Below are 13,694 nucleotides of genomic sequence, written 5' to 3'. Positions count from 1 at the left end.
TCTGTTTCACAGGTTTCATCTATAACCAGCGGCAGAAGAAGTATTCAGTAAAAATAATAATACTACACTTGTACACTACTTAAAGTACCCATTATGCAAAATTACAAAATATCTGTTATATTACTGGATTATAACTATTGGTGCACACGGGGTGGGGGGGCAGCAGACAGAGTTTGGCGCCAGCTGAAAACACTGTAGTTCCTTCTTGGTTCACGGAAACAGAGTCAGAGTGAGAGCTCTATCCGGTCTCCTGCTCTGTGCTGCTCTCCTCCTCTCTGTTAGCCGCTCCGTCTCCTCCGCTAGCTTAGCCTGCTAGCTAGCAGCCCAGGTAGTCATGGCCATGTCGCAGGCTCTGTCAGAGGAGGAGTTTCATCGGATGCAGGTGAGAAAAACGTTATTGTTTTTTCGGGCCGGTGGGCTCGCGCACAGGTAGCTGTCAGCTCTGTGAATAACACCTGTCACACAGTAGCCAGGTGCGGCATCACTGTCAGGGACGTTAGCTCACTGGTGCTAACCGTTAGCCATTAGGGTGGGAGTAGCGTTAGTTAACGGTGTTCAGCGTTAGCTCGGCAGAGAGGGCTGACGGTATTAACTGAATAATGTCAGGGAGGTGAGGGTCAGTCTGAGCTGGGTTATCGATCTGAATGATAATAAACTGCTAGAAGCATCTCTGTTGACAGTGTACAGTAAGCTAGCTCGGTGTCGATTGGTTAGTCAGCTAACCTAGCTTAGCCTCCTCCTCTGGAAGGAGCAGCAGAAAAAAATGGTTCCATGTAGCTTCTCTGCTGCTAACCTTATTTTTATCTGTCAGTTAGCGAGCTAACATGTTAGCATCCACGGGACTCTCGCCCCGACGAGAGTCACGGGGTCTAACACACACACACACACACACACACACACACACACACACAGTGTTGTTGTTGTTGTGTTTGCTCAGCTCAGTGTTGGCTGTCTTTAATGCAAAGCTACAGCTCATGAATAAGGAAATCCATGTTGACCGTCAGTCAGCCGGAATGTAAACATGAAGCAGACACCTGTTAGCATGCTAACTGCAGACACTGATGGCGGTTACTGTTCAGATGATGTGTCCCCCTTCATGCTCAGCTCGTGTTGGTTGATGAACTCTGTGCTGCTGTTGCAAAAGAACACAGAGGAAGTAAGAGTCTCGACTTGTTTATATTAAGTCTCTTGAAATCCCTCTGGGTGCCACCAGCCATTAAATTCACATATAGGACGAATACTCACAAGCTTTATTCTCATTTTCCTTTATGAAATCATTAGCAACAGTCTGCTCCACACAGACGCTCAGGGTCCACCTCCCTGTGTGTCTGCCGTGATAATACAACACCACATCCATTCAGTTTGGTCGGATATATCCGGTGGTGATTTTGTTTCCCAGCCGTAATCATGACTTGGAGTTGGCTTGAACACCGTTTACAAGTTGGAAACTTGTAGTTAGTGTACGATAACTCTGATATCAGTGATTGTATTGATCTCCACTCCACCTTTCAATCATCTATTTAAGTCATCACAACTCTTCAGCTTCGCCTGTTGTGTCCTCTCTCCCTTAGATACAACTCCAGTGAGTTGACACTGACGGCAGCGGGTTTCTTTCCCGGCTGCCTCTGAAACATTCATTTAGGTAACAAGCCCACAAACTCTGTGAGGAAAATACATCATTCTGCAAAACAGCTTAAGAATGATTACAGCAGTGAGTACCTTGTAGTGGGTGCAGTGCAGGCTGCACCAGGATCAGGGTAAAGGGGTGGGAACACCTGGTCCAGTGGACGGGATGTGTTCTACTGATGAACTCATTTTGCAGTGGCCTTGTTTCAGGCCTGTTTACAAGGTGACGCTTCTTTATGGCGTTCTGAGAAACTAAACTCAGACCCGTTGTGTCTCAAGCGGAGACTGAAATGATCATTTCACTGCTGTAACTCCCTCGTCACCTCAGCAGAACATCCCTGGATCGTTTACAGAATGCTGCTGCAGCGCTTTAGATCAGGTCCTCCGAAAGGTCTCATGTGACACAGATTTCTCTTCACTGGCCCTTCGTCAAATTCAGAATCCAGTTCCAGCTTCTTGTGATCACGTACAGAGCTTTGCAGGGTTCAGACAGCTGCCTGCATTAGAGATCTACTGCAGCCCTGTATCACCAGCAGGTCTCTGAGGTCCTCGAGATTAAAACTAAACTTAAGAACTAACTCCCTTTGGACTTCAGATCCGTGGACAGCTCCCCTGTTTAGACTCACCTTTGTGTCATTTCATTCTTCGTCAGTCTGTGTTCATGTCGGTTGCCTTGTTTCTTTTGTGAAGCACTGTGTGACCCTCTGCCCTTGGAAGGTGATGTACGGGGATAAGATTAGATGAGGTTATTTACTTACATTTCATTACGGCCAAACAGGAAGCTGACTGAAGCAGCTGTTTCACCGTTTCACCTTAAATGATGGATTCAGGTTTAAAAGCAGAGTGAAATTAGGATGATTAAACACGATGTGCAATGATGACGATCTAAGGTTATAGTGTGTGTGTGTGTGTGTGTGTGTGTGTGTGTGTGTGTGTGTGTGTGCGCGTGCGCGCAGGCTCAGCTGTTGGAGCTGCGGACTCAGAACTACCAGCTGTCTGATGATCTCAGGAAGAACACGTCTGGTAAAACACACCTCTGTACTTTTTTTACTGATGATGATGATGATGCTTGTGTTAAAGGTGCTGCCTGCCTTCTTCATCGCCACATTAATGCATTAATGTTCACACATTTTCCTCTTGACTGTAAACAATAGTTTCAGTGTGCAGCTCATATAGCATTAGCATCATTAGCTCATGTTAATCAGTCTATCACGTCTGAAGCTACAGTTCATCAGAGCTGATCCCAGGACTGGTTAACTCTGATCCCAGTAAATACCAGTAGAGACTGGTCCAATACTGTGCTGTGATGTGTTTTGTTGTGTTGGATCTCAAAGACTCTTCCTGATCAAATACATGAAAACTAACTATAAAACAACAACATGAAGAAATGTGCAACCTACACAGAAATGCATATTTTTAATGAGTGCGATTAGCTTTTAAAAACGGAATATACTGTATTACTGTAAATATAGATGATCGAGAGGCAACATGATTATGATTGTTCTATATCGACCATAAGGTTTGTGGGTTTATTAAAGACTAAACATTATATGTTTAAATCTCTTGTAGGTTCAATCATGTAAAACACAGTGAGTCAGCGTCATTCTGAAATCTGAGAAAGTACAAAACCATAAATCACATAGAAACTGAGAGCATTACAACATTTACTGTAAAGAAAGGAAAGAGATGGCGGTCACTGACGACATCACGGCAAAGTGTTTAGCAACCTCACGTGGCATTGATTCAGGGATCTGTGTGCTGAGACACTGAGTGTTGACGTGAGCCTTTCATGTTGAAACTTGTGAGCCAAGAGGTTGTAAAAGACGACAGATCTGGTCGAGGCTGCTGGTGCAATAACAGACTCCTGCAGCAGCGTGATGACTGATGACGCGTCCATCTGATTACATAAAGCAGAGCAGTGAGATGTAACTGACCTCTCATCAGTTCCACTGTCCCTCAACAAGGTCAAGATAAATAAAACAGGTTACAGCACACAGAGCAGCAGTTTGACGTCTACCTGCAGGAAGCTTCTGACTCTAAACCTGCTCTCAGAGCTGCGGGATGTTCCACTGTTCATGTTTAATGAGTTTCAGCTGAATCATATGAACCGAAATGATTCACAGCTGTAAGTGAAAGGTTTCCTCTTGATGTCCTTTATTTATACAGAATTATTAAGTTTAATCATTTGAATTTGCTTTTTGTTGATAATGATGGGAGGAGCTTCAGTGAAGGCGCCATTTTGTTTTCTTCATGAAATGAATAATTGACTTGTGTTTTATTTAATTTATGATTCACTCAGGTTACTCAGCAAGCTGTTTAAATAAAGAGGAAAGATGTATTTTATATTTAATGAGCTGTTAATGATTAGTTATTGATCAATAATGTGGCCGATGGGTGAAAATGTTCATTCCCAACAGTTCTAATGATGATGATGTTGTTGGTTTCAGAGCTGAACGCCGTCCGGCAGAAGAATGTGGTTTTGGAAAGAGATTTTGTCAAAGCTCAGAAGGTGACGGATACTTGATTATTATAAAGAATATTTTCTGTGTGACTTTAATTCTCAGATTTCATTTGGCTCCTGTTGATCAGTTGTTTGTCTCCTCAGGCTTTGAACAAGAGCAAGAAAGCTCAGGTGAGTGTTCCTTGTTTGGTTGTTATGGTTACGACAGGTTCACACTGATCACCAGCGCCCTCTACTGGTCACCACCCGTTTCACACACACGTGCGATTGTAACCCACATACTTTTCTTAAGATTCATATCTGTATCTCTATATATCACTTTTTATTCTCTCAACTTTACAAAGTTACTGTAGTTTATCTTTCAGATCTTCTCCTGTTTGTTTGTTTGTTCGTTCACATTGACACACAAACTGCTGCAGGATTCATTTTGTGTACCAAAGACATTAAAGAAGTTTCCTGTCAGAACGTGAACTGAAGACGTTTGTTGTAACGTGGTGGTTGTTGGTGGTGCAGGAGGTGGAGGCGTTGCTGAGTGAGAATGAGATGCTTCAGGGGAAACTCCACAGTCAGGAGGAAGACTTCAGACTGCAGAACAGCACGCTGATGACTGAACTCTCCAAGGTGACTGGTCTTTTACTAGTAACAGATCGAATGTATACCCACACTGAGTCTGCACACGATGCCTTCAGGGACAGTAAAGAGTGTCGGTCAGCCACGTCTTTGGCTGCGTTCAGAGCCCATCACTCACTCACTGCAGTCACTGCAGTTACGCAGCCCCTGTAGACACGCCGTAAGAAAAGGCCTCACTGAGATTCAACGTCTCTTCTACTCGAGTGCTGTGGCCGAGAACATAAAACACAAAACTCATCAGGTGAATTACAGGAACCGCAAAGAATAAAATGACTTTAAGTTCATTATTCTGTCTTTAAAAGTCGGAGCAACTCAAAAGTGGATTTGAAGTCTGACTTTATTCTCTATTTTAGTTATCGTCTGTGGCTCTCTGCTCGAACCTCCTCCCACACTTAATGTTGATACCGGCATTGTTTCTTGCAGCTGTGTACGCAGATCGAGCAGCTGGAACAGGAGAACCAGGGCCTGAAGGAAGGAGGAGCCTCTGCATCCAGCCCCCCACCCAACCCCACCTCCAGTCCTGTTGATGGAGAGCTGCTCCGCCTCCAGGCTGAAAACTCCACCCTCCAGAAGAAAATGAAAGGTGGGACGTTTGTAAAACTACAACTGTGTTTTATAAAATGTGTTTCTGTTAACAGTTTACATGTTTCAGTGAAGCGCCTCAAAGATAAAACTCAACAGCAAGAAATAAAATACTGACAATATATCAATGAAAATAAACCTGTGAATGTGTCCACAGCAGTTTCAACGATTAATCAGTTGGTCGACCGACTGATTATTCTGACTATTGATACCTAATTTTTCAAGCAAAAATGCTAAAAGTTCAGATTCCACCTTCTTAAATATGATAGTTTATTGAATATGTTTTGGACGTTCTTTTTATTTTTAAGTCCACCTCTAAAACGACACATTTGCACAAAGAGAAGCAAATAAAAGAGAAGTAACACGGGACCTGAGGCAGAGGAAGGAGGTGGAAGAAGCTCCTGCAGGTGGAGCAGTTCAGGTGTGTGTGATACATAAATGACAGGTACACGGTGTGATTCTCCTGCAGCCCTCCAGGAGCGCTACGACAAAGAGCTCCAGAGACAGGCGGTCGCCCAGGGCAACCAGAGCGCTACCACGGAGACCGACGGGTCTGCCAGCGCCAACGGAGTCTCTGATGTCATAGGGAGAGGGGAGGAGCCAACAGCAGAGGGAACCAATGACAGACTGGAACAGGTGATTGACGGGGAGTTTCTTAAAGGAATATTTAATTTGTTTCATGTTTTCTCTGCTAACACGCAGCCGCAGCAGTGATGCTGCTGGAGGATTGTGTTGTGTTTTACTCTCCGTCTCTGATTGATGTTGACTTTTGGGAAAAACAGACTCTGGAAGAACGATGTAGATCAGAGCTAACCGCTCTACAAATTGTCCCAAAATTCAACATTTTTGCTGGAGTCCATGTTCCTCAAATTTCCACCAGAGCGTTTGTTAGTAAAATATTATCCAACAGAATTAAAGGAGAAAAAAGTGAGATTAACACCCAGGTTGACAAATACCAGAATCTACATTTGATTATTTCTGTAAACATTCGTCTGTATTTTAAAGGTGTAATTTTCTGTTTGCAGACGGAGGCTCAGCTGGAACAAACAGGGAAACAGCTACATGGTGAGTTCACCGTTTCTTTTCGTACTTATTACACAGCATTTCCATTTAAAACAATAACTCCTGTCCTCTCATGATCTTTAATAACTCTCCGGTCAGTCAGAATGAAAAACTGTATTTGCATTGAAATAGTGTTTGTGTTGCTGTAGATAGTTCTGTTGATTGAACCAGTAATCATGAAATGCTTCACAGTTAATGGTCGACTCATAGACCAGTGAGCAGGAGGCCTTCACTAAACACTCTCTGCTCTGAACGTCTGTAAAGGAACACACTGAATGCTTGTTTTGTCAGATTGTGTCAATTATCAGACATTTAAATCATTCTTACACATGAAAGACTGAATCATACAGTCAGTTTCTCCAGCTGTCGTTTGGCTTTTAGAGTATGTCAGTCTGGTGTTATTCTATATGTTTCTAATAATCATCAAACCTCATGTTCAGACTCAAACCAGCAACCTGTCAGTCTGTCTCTCCGTCCTGTCTCACTTCCTGTCTGTGGCTCTCAGCTCATTGGTTCCTGCTGAAGACGTCAATCTTTAAAAACTCCTCACAAATATATAGTTTCATGTTTAAAAGGCTCAGTCATTCCCTCCAACAGCTGCTCGCTGGAGTTTTTATCAAACTAACAGCAGGAAATAGTGCATCTGTTGGGGACTATTTTCAGCGGCGGATGAATCCACATGTGGAGCTCTAGTGAGTGTTTGTGGCAGCAGGACGGTGTGTGTGGGACTGAGTCCAGATAAACTACAGTGTGTGTGTTCATGGTGATGATGATAATAATAACAATAATAATAAGATATATCAGGCTGGTTAGTAGAAACATTCACTGCTGCTTTGAGTCCGAACATGTAGAAACATGTAGAATATCAGCAGAGTTATGCTTTAACATGCTCCATAGTTTGTATCATGTTCCTCAGTGAAGTAACCTGATGGTCAGACTTTATTTATTGACTTCATCTGCTCATAATCGTCTTCATCAAATCCTTAAAGGACCAAACTGGTCACAGAGAGTTGACACCTGCTACAGAAAGATGATCCATCAGAGTCGACGTTTACTTCACTTGTGATGTTATTGTTGTGTTCAGTCATTTGTAAAGTGGTTTTATTTATCTGTATGTTTATTTGATCAAATCAGACCAAAACGAACTCATTGAATGGGCGGTAAACTAAGATGAAACTTTTATTCTATAGAAATTTGAATGAATACGTTTCCAACTGCGTCTTTTCGACAGTCCAGCTACGCTCGCTGATCTTTCAGTGTCACTTCAGAGACTTTTGTAAAAACCTGCTCCAAACTGCATCAACACTCATCAAACTAACAACAAGTTCACGGATTGATGGATCATCTCTTTGCGCAGAGTTTCATGTCTCAAACTGATTTCCATAGAAATGAAGTGAAACTAACTCCTGATAACAGATTCCAACATGTGAGCCCTCCAGTGTGGCCCTTTATGGTGCTCGTTACCCGGAAGTCTCAAATATTGGCTGTTGTTGACCTGCAGCAGGGCTTTAATCTGTTAGTCACAGTACAGTTCCACCGCTCCTCAGTGTCATTATTCTTATTCTTATTAATTGAATTCTGGCTTCTATTTGAGAATTTCCGGTGAACCTGTAGCCTGGCTTTATTGAAGCGTAGAGCAGCTAGCTGGCTCAGGGCAGACACACACTACAAGCCCAACTGAAGATTAACGAGGCTTTAAAGAAACTTCTGATCAAGTTTAGGCTCCTAAATCTGGGACTTTCTGGCAAAGCTGCAAAGCTGAAACTAACTGACACTCGTTACCTTGATTATTGAAAGGATTTGTTCTCCTGCTGTTACCGTGACGTTACTGCAGTCTTGATACTTGACGGATGAGTTCAGGAGTTTGAAAGTGATTTGGCATGTGTTCAGGTCCTAAACTGTAAATATCAGCTGAGCTGCATGACGGGCTGAATTGGTGCTGTGATGGTGAAAGTTGATGTAGATGAACAAGATGAGGCTTGTAGACGTGAAGGTTTGGTCTCTGCAGAGGACTGCGGATCAAACCGCATCAAGTATCGAAACTGTCGAGTAGATTTCTGTCGACTTCTTTGATTTGAGTTCCTGATTTAAATCTAAAATCTGTGTGTTTCATTTGGACACAAATGTGTCTGTATATCATACATCGTCTTTAAAAAGTATTATTTTGGTATTGATACTGAAACTTGGGTATTGCTTTGGCACTACTGCGGAAACATCCATTACACATCCACATATCAGGTCTGTCAGAGCTTTCAGATAAATACCAAACAGAGTCGCAGTGTGTCTACATGTCAAAGTAAATGTATGAACACTTTCAGGCTTCTCGCTGCGGTCATTTGTTGTAATAAAGTTTCGATGATGTTCTCTGCTGGACAAATACCTGCAGAGCTCAGATAAACATGCTGTCAGTGACCCCCCCCCCCCCCCCCCAACAAACCAGTCCACCGTGACGTTTAGCAGCTGATGTCTGACTTTGCAGCTGAGCCAGAAAGTCCCAGACTCAGATCTGATCCAAGCCATCATGTAGAGTGAGGAGCTGGTGTAGTGTGTGTCTGGCCTAACAGACTGCCCCTGCTGTGTGCGGCGCCCCCTTTAGGCCTGTCAGAGAAGAGCGTAGAGAAGATTGTAGCTAAGCAGGCAGCGCTAGGCTGGTCGGCTGCTCTCTGTCCAATAACTCACTGCTTTGGACCAGAGCTGGAGATGGCACTGACCACCGAGCAGGAGGAGAAGAGGCTGCTGAGGGAGCAGGTCCACCACCTGGAGGTACTGACACACACACACACACCTGACACACACACACACACCTGACACACTCACACACACACCTGCTACACACACACACCTGACACACACACACACACCTGACACACACACACACACACACACCTGACACACACACACACACCTGACACACTCACACACACACCTGCTACACACACACACCTGACACACACACACACACACACACCTGACACACACACACACACACCTGACACACACACACACACACACACCTGACACACACACACACACACCTGACACACACACACATGCCTGACACACACACACACACACACACACCTGACACACACACACATGCCTGACACACACACACACACACACACACACCTGACACACTCACACACACACCTGCTACACACACACACCCGCTACACACACACACCTGACACACACACACCTGCTACACACACACACCTGACACACACACACCTGCTACACACACACACCTGACTGGTTGGCATGCTTTTGCTCACGTTGTGTGTTTTCAAACAAACTGTCACACTGCGGGACCTCCTCCTGCTTTCACTTCCAGTGGTGTAAATGCCGAGTCTCCATTGAACCAGAAAGGCCAGAAAATAAAAAGGGCCACATGTTGTGTGTGAGAGAGGAAACTAATTAATTCATGACGGGAACGTAAACGGCAGCCGGGGAGCAGCGGTGAAATGTCAGCATGTACCAGAAGACTCTTTAATCATGTCGTCTCAACAGCAGCTGGAGGAAACACAGAGTCCGGCTTTAACATTTGACAGAAACAGACCGTTTGTTTGTTTCTCAGCAGAATATCTGACACTCGGCCACGGTCTCTGTCTGGGTGTCATCTGCATGGTTACTAATTACGGAAACACAACATCTTTTGTTTAGTTGAACCTCGGGTTTAGAGATAACCGTGCCGTCCCGATTCAGGTCCACATTTTTATCAAGGACGCTTGGGAGAACTGTGAGAATAAGACGGGCGTCCCAGCATGCATTTCACGTCAACGAGCTTATGAGTTGTTATTGTGTCACCAAGTTAATATTTTTCAGGTGATAAATTCACAGTCTAGATTCAGTTTATCAGAATAATGCAGACCTGAAATTAAGCTCTGATGTTTTGGGAGATGTGAGACCTTTCAGTCAGCGTCCATGATCTTCATCCCAGTATGATGTCAGCAGCTCTTGGAGTTTGAAACAGAGACAGAAGAAGCTTCATGTTTTTATTGGACATTAATGAATATATATTAACTTTAGATGACAGCGATCAGACGCTGAGTAGAAAGTTGTTGCAAAGCGTACTGGATCCTCCCGGTCTTGGATATTTGGACTCCCAAAAACTTACACAAAGTTTGAACTTTGTGTACTGAGAGAGGCCAAATACTTTGTGTCTGTAAACTGCACTGAAATCAACTTTTACTAGTGTATCTTTACATGAAGTGTATAAACGCAAAGCTGTTTCTCTGTTCTTCACCCGTCTCCTGTCTGCCTGCAGGCGTCCAAACAGGCTGAAATCACCAAACTGCAGGATGAGATAACAAAGGTAAATGGTGTCAGACATGAAGCCTGACAGGGTTACATATTCCTGACATATCATTGACTGATGGAGCTACTGACATACTTTTTATTAGAAAATAAACCTTGTTAATACTTTAAACATTGTTGGGTGACGGTGAGTCAGAACTGGCTGTTTATCTGAATGTGAAAACATGTTAAGGAGAATAGAGTCCTGCAGAAATGAGTCAGCATCTGTACACTTCCTGTTCCCTCGTCTGGAGGTCAGTGGGTTTTTAACACAAGCTTCAGAGGTTTACACGTTTTGTTCTACGACGTTAAACATGTCAGTAGATACCCCCCCCACTCGTGAATTTTGAAGCTTTTACGTGTCTTAAAAAAGGCGGCTGCTAACAAGCGGCTAAATGAGACTACAGAGGCTGTCGAGGACGTTAACGTCTTCATGCCGAACACGGAAAGTCATCTACTCACTAGTCCTCCTTTACAGCCTCGTTGTGTTTATACTCTATATCTGTCTGTCTATATATCTATATCTATCTGTCTATATATCTATATCTATCTGTCTATATATCTATCTGTCTATATATCTATATCTATCTGTCTATATATATATATATATATCTGTCTGTGTATCTATATCTATCTGTCTGTGTATCTATATCTATCTGTCTATATATCTATATCTATCTATATTCTCTTAAAAGTGAAGCTCAGTGGTGACGTTGAAGTCATGTGACCGTGGTGTAGTCCCTTTATAGCCTAACGTTAGCTTTTTACTGGTGATTCCATTTACGCTTCAAAAATCATGAAGTGGTGTTCATCAGTGAAGATTATCTCGCAGAACAAAACTTGTAAACTTCTGTTTACACAGACTTTATTTTCTGCAATAATCCAAAATCCCTTTTAGTCGAGGGAACCAGGGCGATGCTAACTTCAGGGTCTGCCTACAAAAATACGTCATCCCTGCAGGACTCTGTTAGAAACAACTTTTAATTCTGATTTCCTGTCTGTCTGTCTGTCTGTCCTCCAGCTGTCTGACAAGTTAAAGAAGAAACAGGAGAGGTAAGACGCCTTCACCTTCCAGTCAAACACCCTCAGTTCACTGATAATCTTCACGCCTGCTTGTGCGATGAAAGCCGAACATTAAGAGGTTGAGGTTATTTATCTGCCAGCTGAAGTTCAGTTCCTGTCCTCCAGGAGGCGTACATGTTAAAGGGACACGAGGAGGAGCTGCAGCAGTCAGACTGGATGTTTCACTGAACTTCACTGATGTTTAGACAGAACAGAACAGAACAGACTGGCCATTAAAACTCTGACCGTAACGTTTGTTTCTGTTCTGCAGTTTTCAGCGTCTGCAGGGAGAGAAGGAGGCTCTGTACAACGACAGCAGGTCAGAGATGCTACTGCTGCTGCTACTGCTACTGCTACTACTGCTGTTACTACTGCTACTGCTGCTACTACTGCTGTTACTACTGCTACTGCTACTACAGCTGCTACTGCTACTGCTACTACTGCTGTTACTACAGCTACTACTGCTGTTACTACTACTGCTACTACTACTACAGCTACTACTGCTACTACTACTACTGCTACTACTGCTGTTACTACTACTGCTACTACTACTACAGCTACTACTGCTACTGCTACTACTGCTACTACTGCTGTTACTACTGCTACTACTGCTGTTACTGCTGTTACTACTGCTACTGCTACTACAGCTACTACTGCTGTTACTACTGCTACTACTGCTGTTACTACAGCTACTACTACTACAGCTACTACTGCTGTTACTACTGCTACTGCTACTACTACTACAGCTGCTACTGCTACTACTGCTGTTACTACAGCTACTACTGTTGTTACTACTGCTACTGCTGCTACTGCTGCTACTGCTACTACTGCTACTACAGCTACTACTGCTGTTACTACAGCTACTACTGCTGTTACTACTGCTACTGCTACTACAGCTACTACTGCTGTTACTACAGCTACTACTGCTGTTACTACAGCTACTACTGCTGTTACTACTGCTACTACTGCTGTTACTACAGCTACTGCTGTTACTACTGCTACTGCTACTACTGCTACTACTGCTGTTACTACAGCTACTACTGCTACTACTGCTGCTGCTACTGCTGCTACTACTGCTGCTACTACTGCTGTTACTACTGCTACTACTGCTACTACTGCTGTTACTACTGCTACTACTGCTGTTACTACTGCTACTGCTACTACTGCTACTACTGCTGTTACTACAGCTACTACTGCTGTTACTACTGCTACTGGGACTGCTACTGTTACTACTGTTACTACTACTATTACTAGCAGTTCTGCTGTTACTACTACCACCACTACAACTACTGCTGATACTGCTACTATTTTTACATATGTTACTGCAGTTTGTAGAACTACCACTTTCTTATTGTTGTTGTTGTTGTTGTTACTACTCTAACTTTACAGCTACTGTCACTCACAGTACTGTTGCCTCTGCTCTGACAGGCCATGATGCCCATGAGTCGTGCTGTGTGTTGTGGTGCACAGCAGATGTTGACTTGCTGTTTATTGTTTGTTTCTCTACAGGACAAAGATCGACGAGATCAACCAAAGGAAAGAGGAGGAGCTGAAGGCCATGAACATCCGCATCCAGAAACTACAGTCTGACCTCATGGCAGCCAATCAGGTCAGACCTCAGTAACACACAGCCAGTGGTGGAAGAAGTACTACTAAAAGTCCGGCATTCAAAATTGTACTTGGTTACATTCCACCTCTGCACACACCATAACTTCCACTGGCTCCAGTACATTTACTGCTGGTAAAGATCTAAGTATAGGACAGTTACCTCCATTTCGTTTTTTCTGATCAGTATTGATCATTACGGCCTCACAGGGCCTCGACTGTGGCTACTGGCTGAGTTTTGTTCAAATCCAGGTGAGTGGCTGAACTGTGTTTGTGTTTTGGTTTAGATGACAGCAGAGCTGAGAGAGCAGCTTCAGAGCAAAGAGAGGGAACACGAACTGGCTCTGCACACTCTGAAAGACCAGGTAAC

The 13,694-nt window shown here is 43.6% G+C and overlaps 1 protein-coding gene across 1 annotated transcript in view; it reads left to right on the top strand.

Moving 5' to 3' along the window:
- Window positions 1-286: 286 nt before the first annotated feature.
- gripap1 (GRIP1 associated protein 1) overlaps window positions 287-13,694 on the top strand; it is a 33,429-nt gene continuing 20,021 nt past the window's right edge. The window contains 14 exon segments of the mRNA XM_070910542.1: window positions 287-382; window positions 2,583-2,649; window positions 4,074-4,135; window positions 4,232-4,258; window positions 4,601-4,708; window positions 5,141-5,300; window positions 5,769-5,935; window positions 6,325-6,364; window positions 9,054-9,124; window positions 10,629-10,676; window positions 11,679-11,710; window positions 11,991-12,038; window positions 13,229-13,328; window positions 13,612-13,689. Of these exon segments, the coding sequence (XP_070766643.1) occupies window positions 335-382; window positions 2,583-2,649; window positions 4,074-4,135; window positions 4,232-4,258; window positions 4,601-4,708; window positions 5,141-5,300; window positions 5,769-5,935; window positions 6,325-6,364; window positions 9,054-9,124; window positions 10,629-10,676; window positions 11,679-11,710; window positions 11,991-12,038; window positions 13,229-13,328; window positions 13,612-13,689 (1,056 nt within the window). The 5' untranslated portion in view covers window positions 287-334.

Source organism: Enoplosus armatus, chromosome 8 (assembly GCF_043641665.1).
Source record: "Enoplosus armatus isolate fEnoArm2 chromosome 8, fEnoArm2.hap1, whole genome shotgun sequence".
NCBI lineage: Eukaryota > Metazoa > Chordata > Actinopteri > Centrarchiformes > Enoplosidae > Enoplosus > Enoplosus armatus.
The sequence above is the reverse complement of the archived record's forward strand: the minus strand, read 5'-3'. Positions and strand labels throughout refer to the sequence as shown.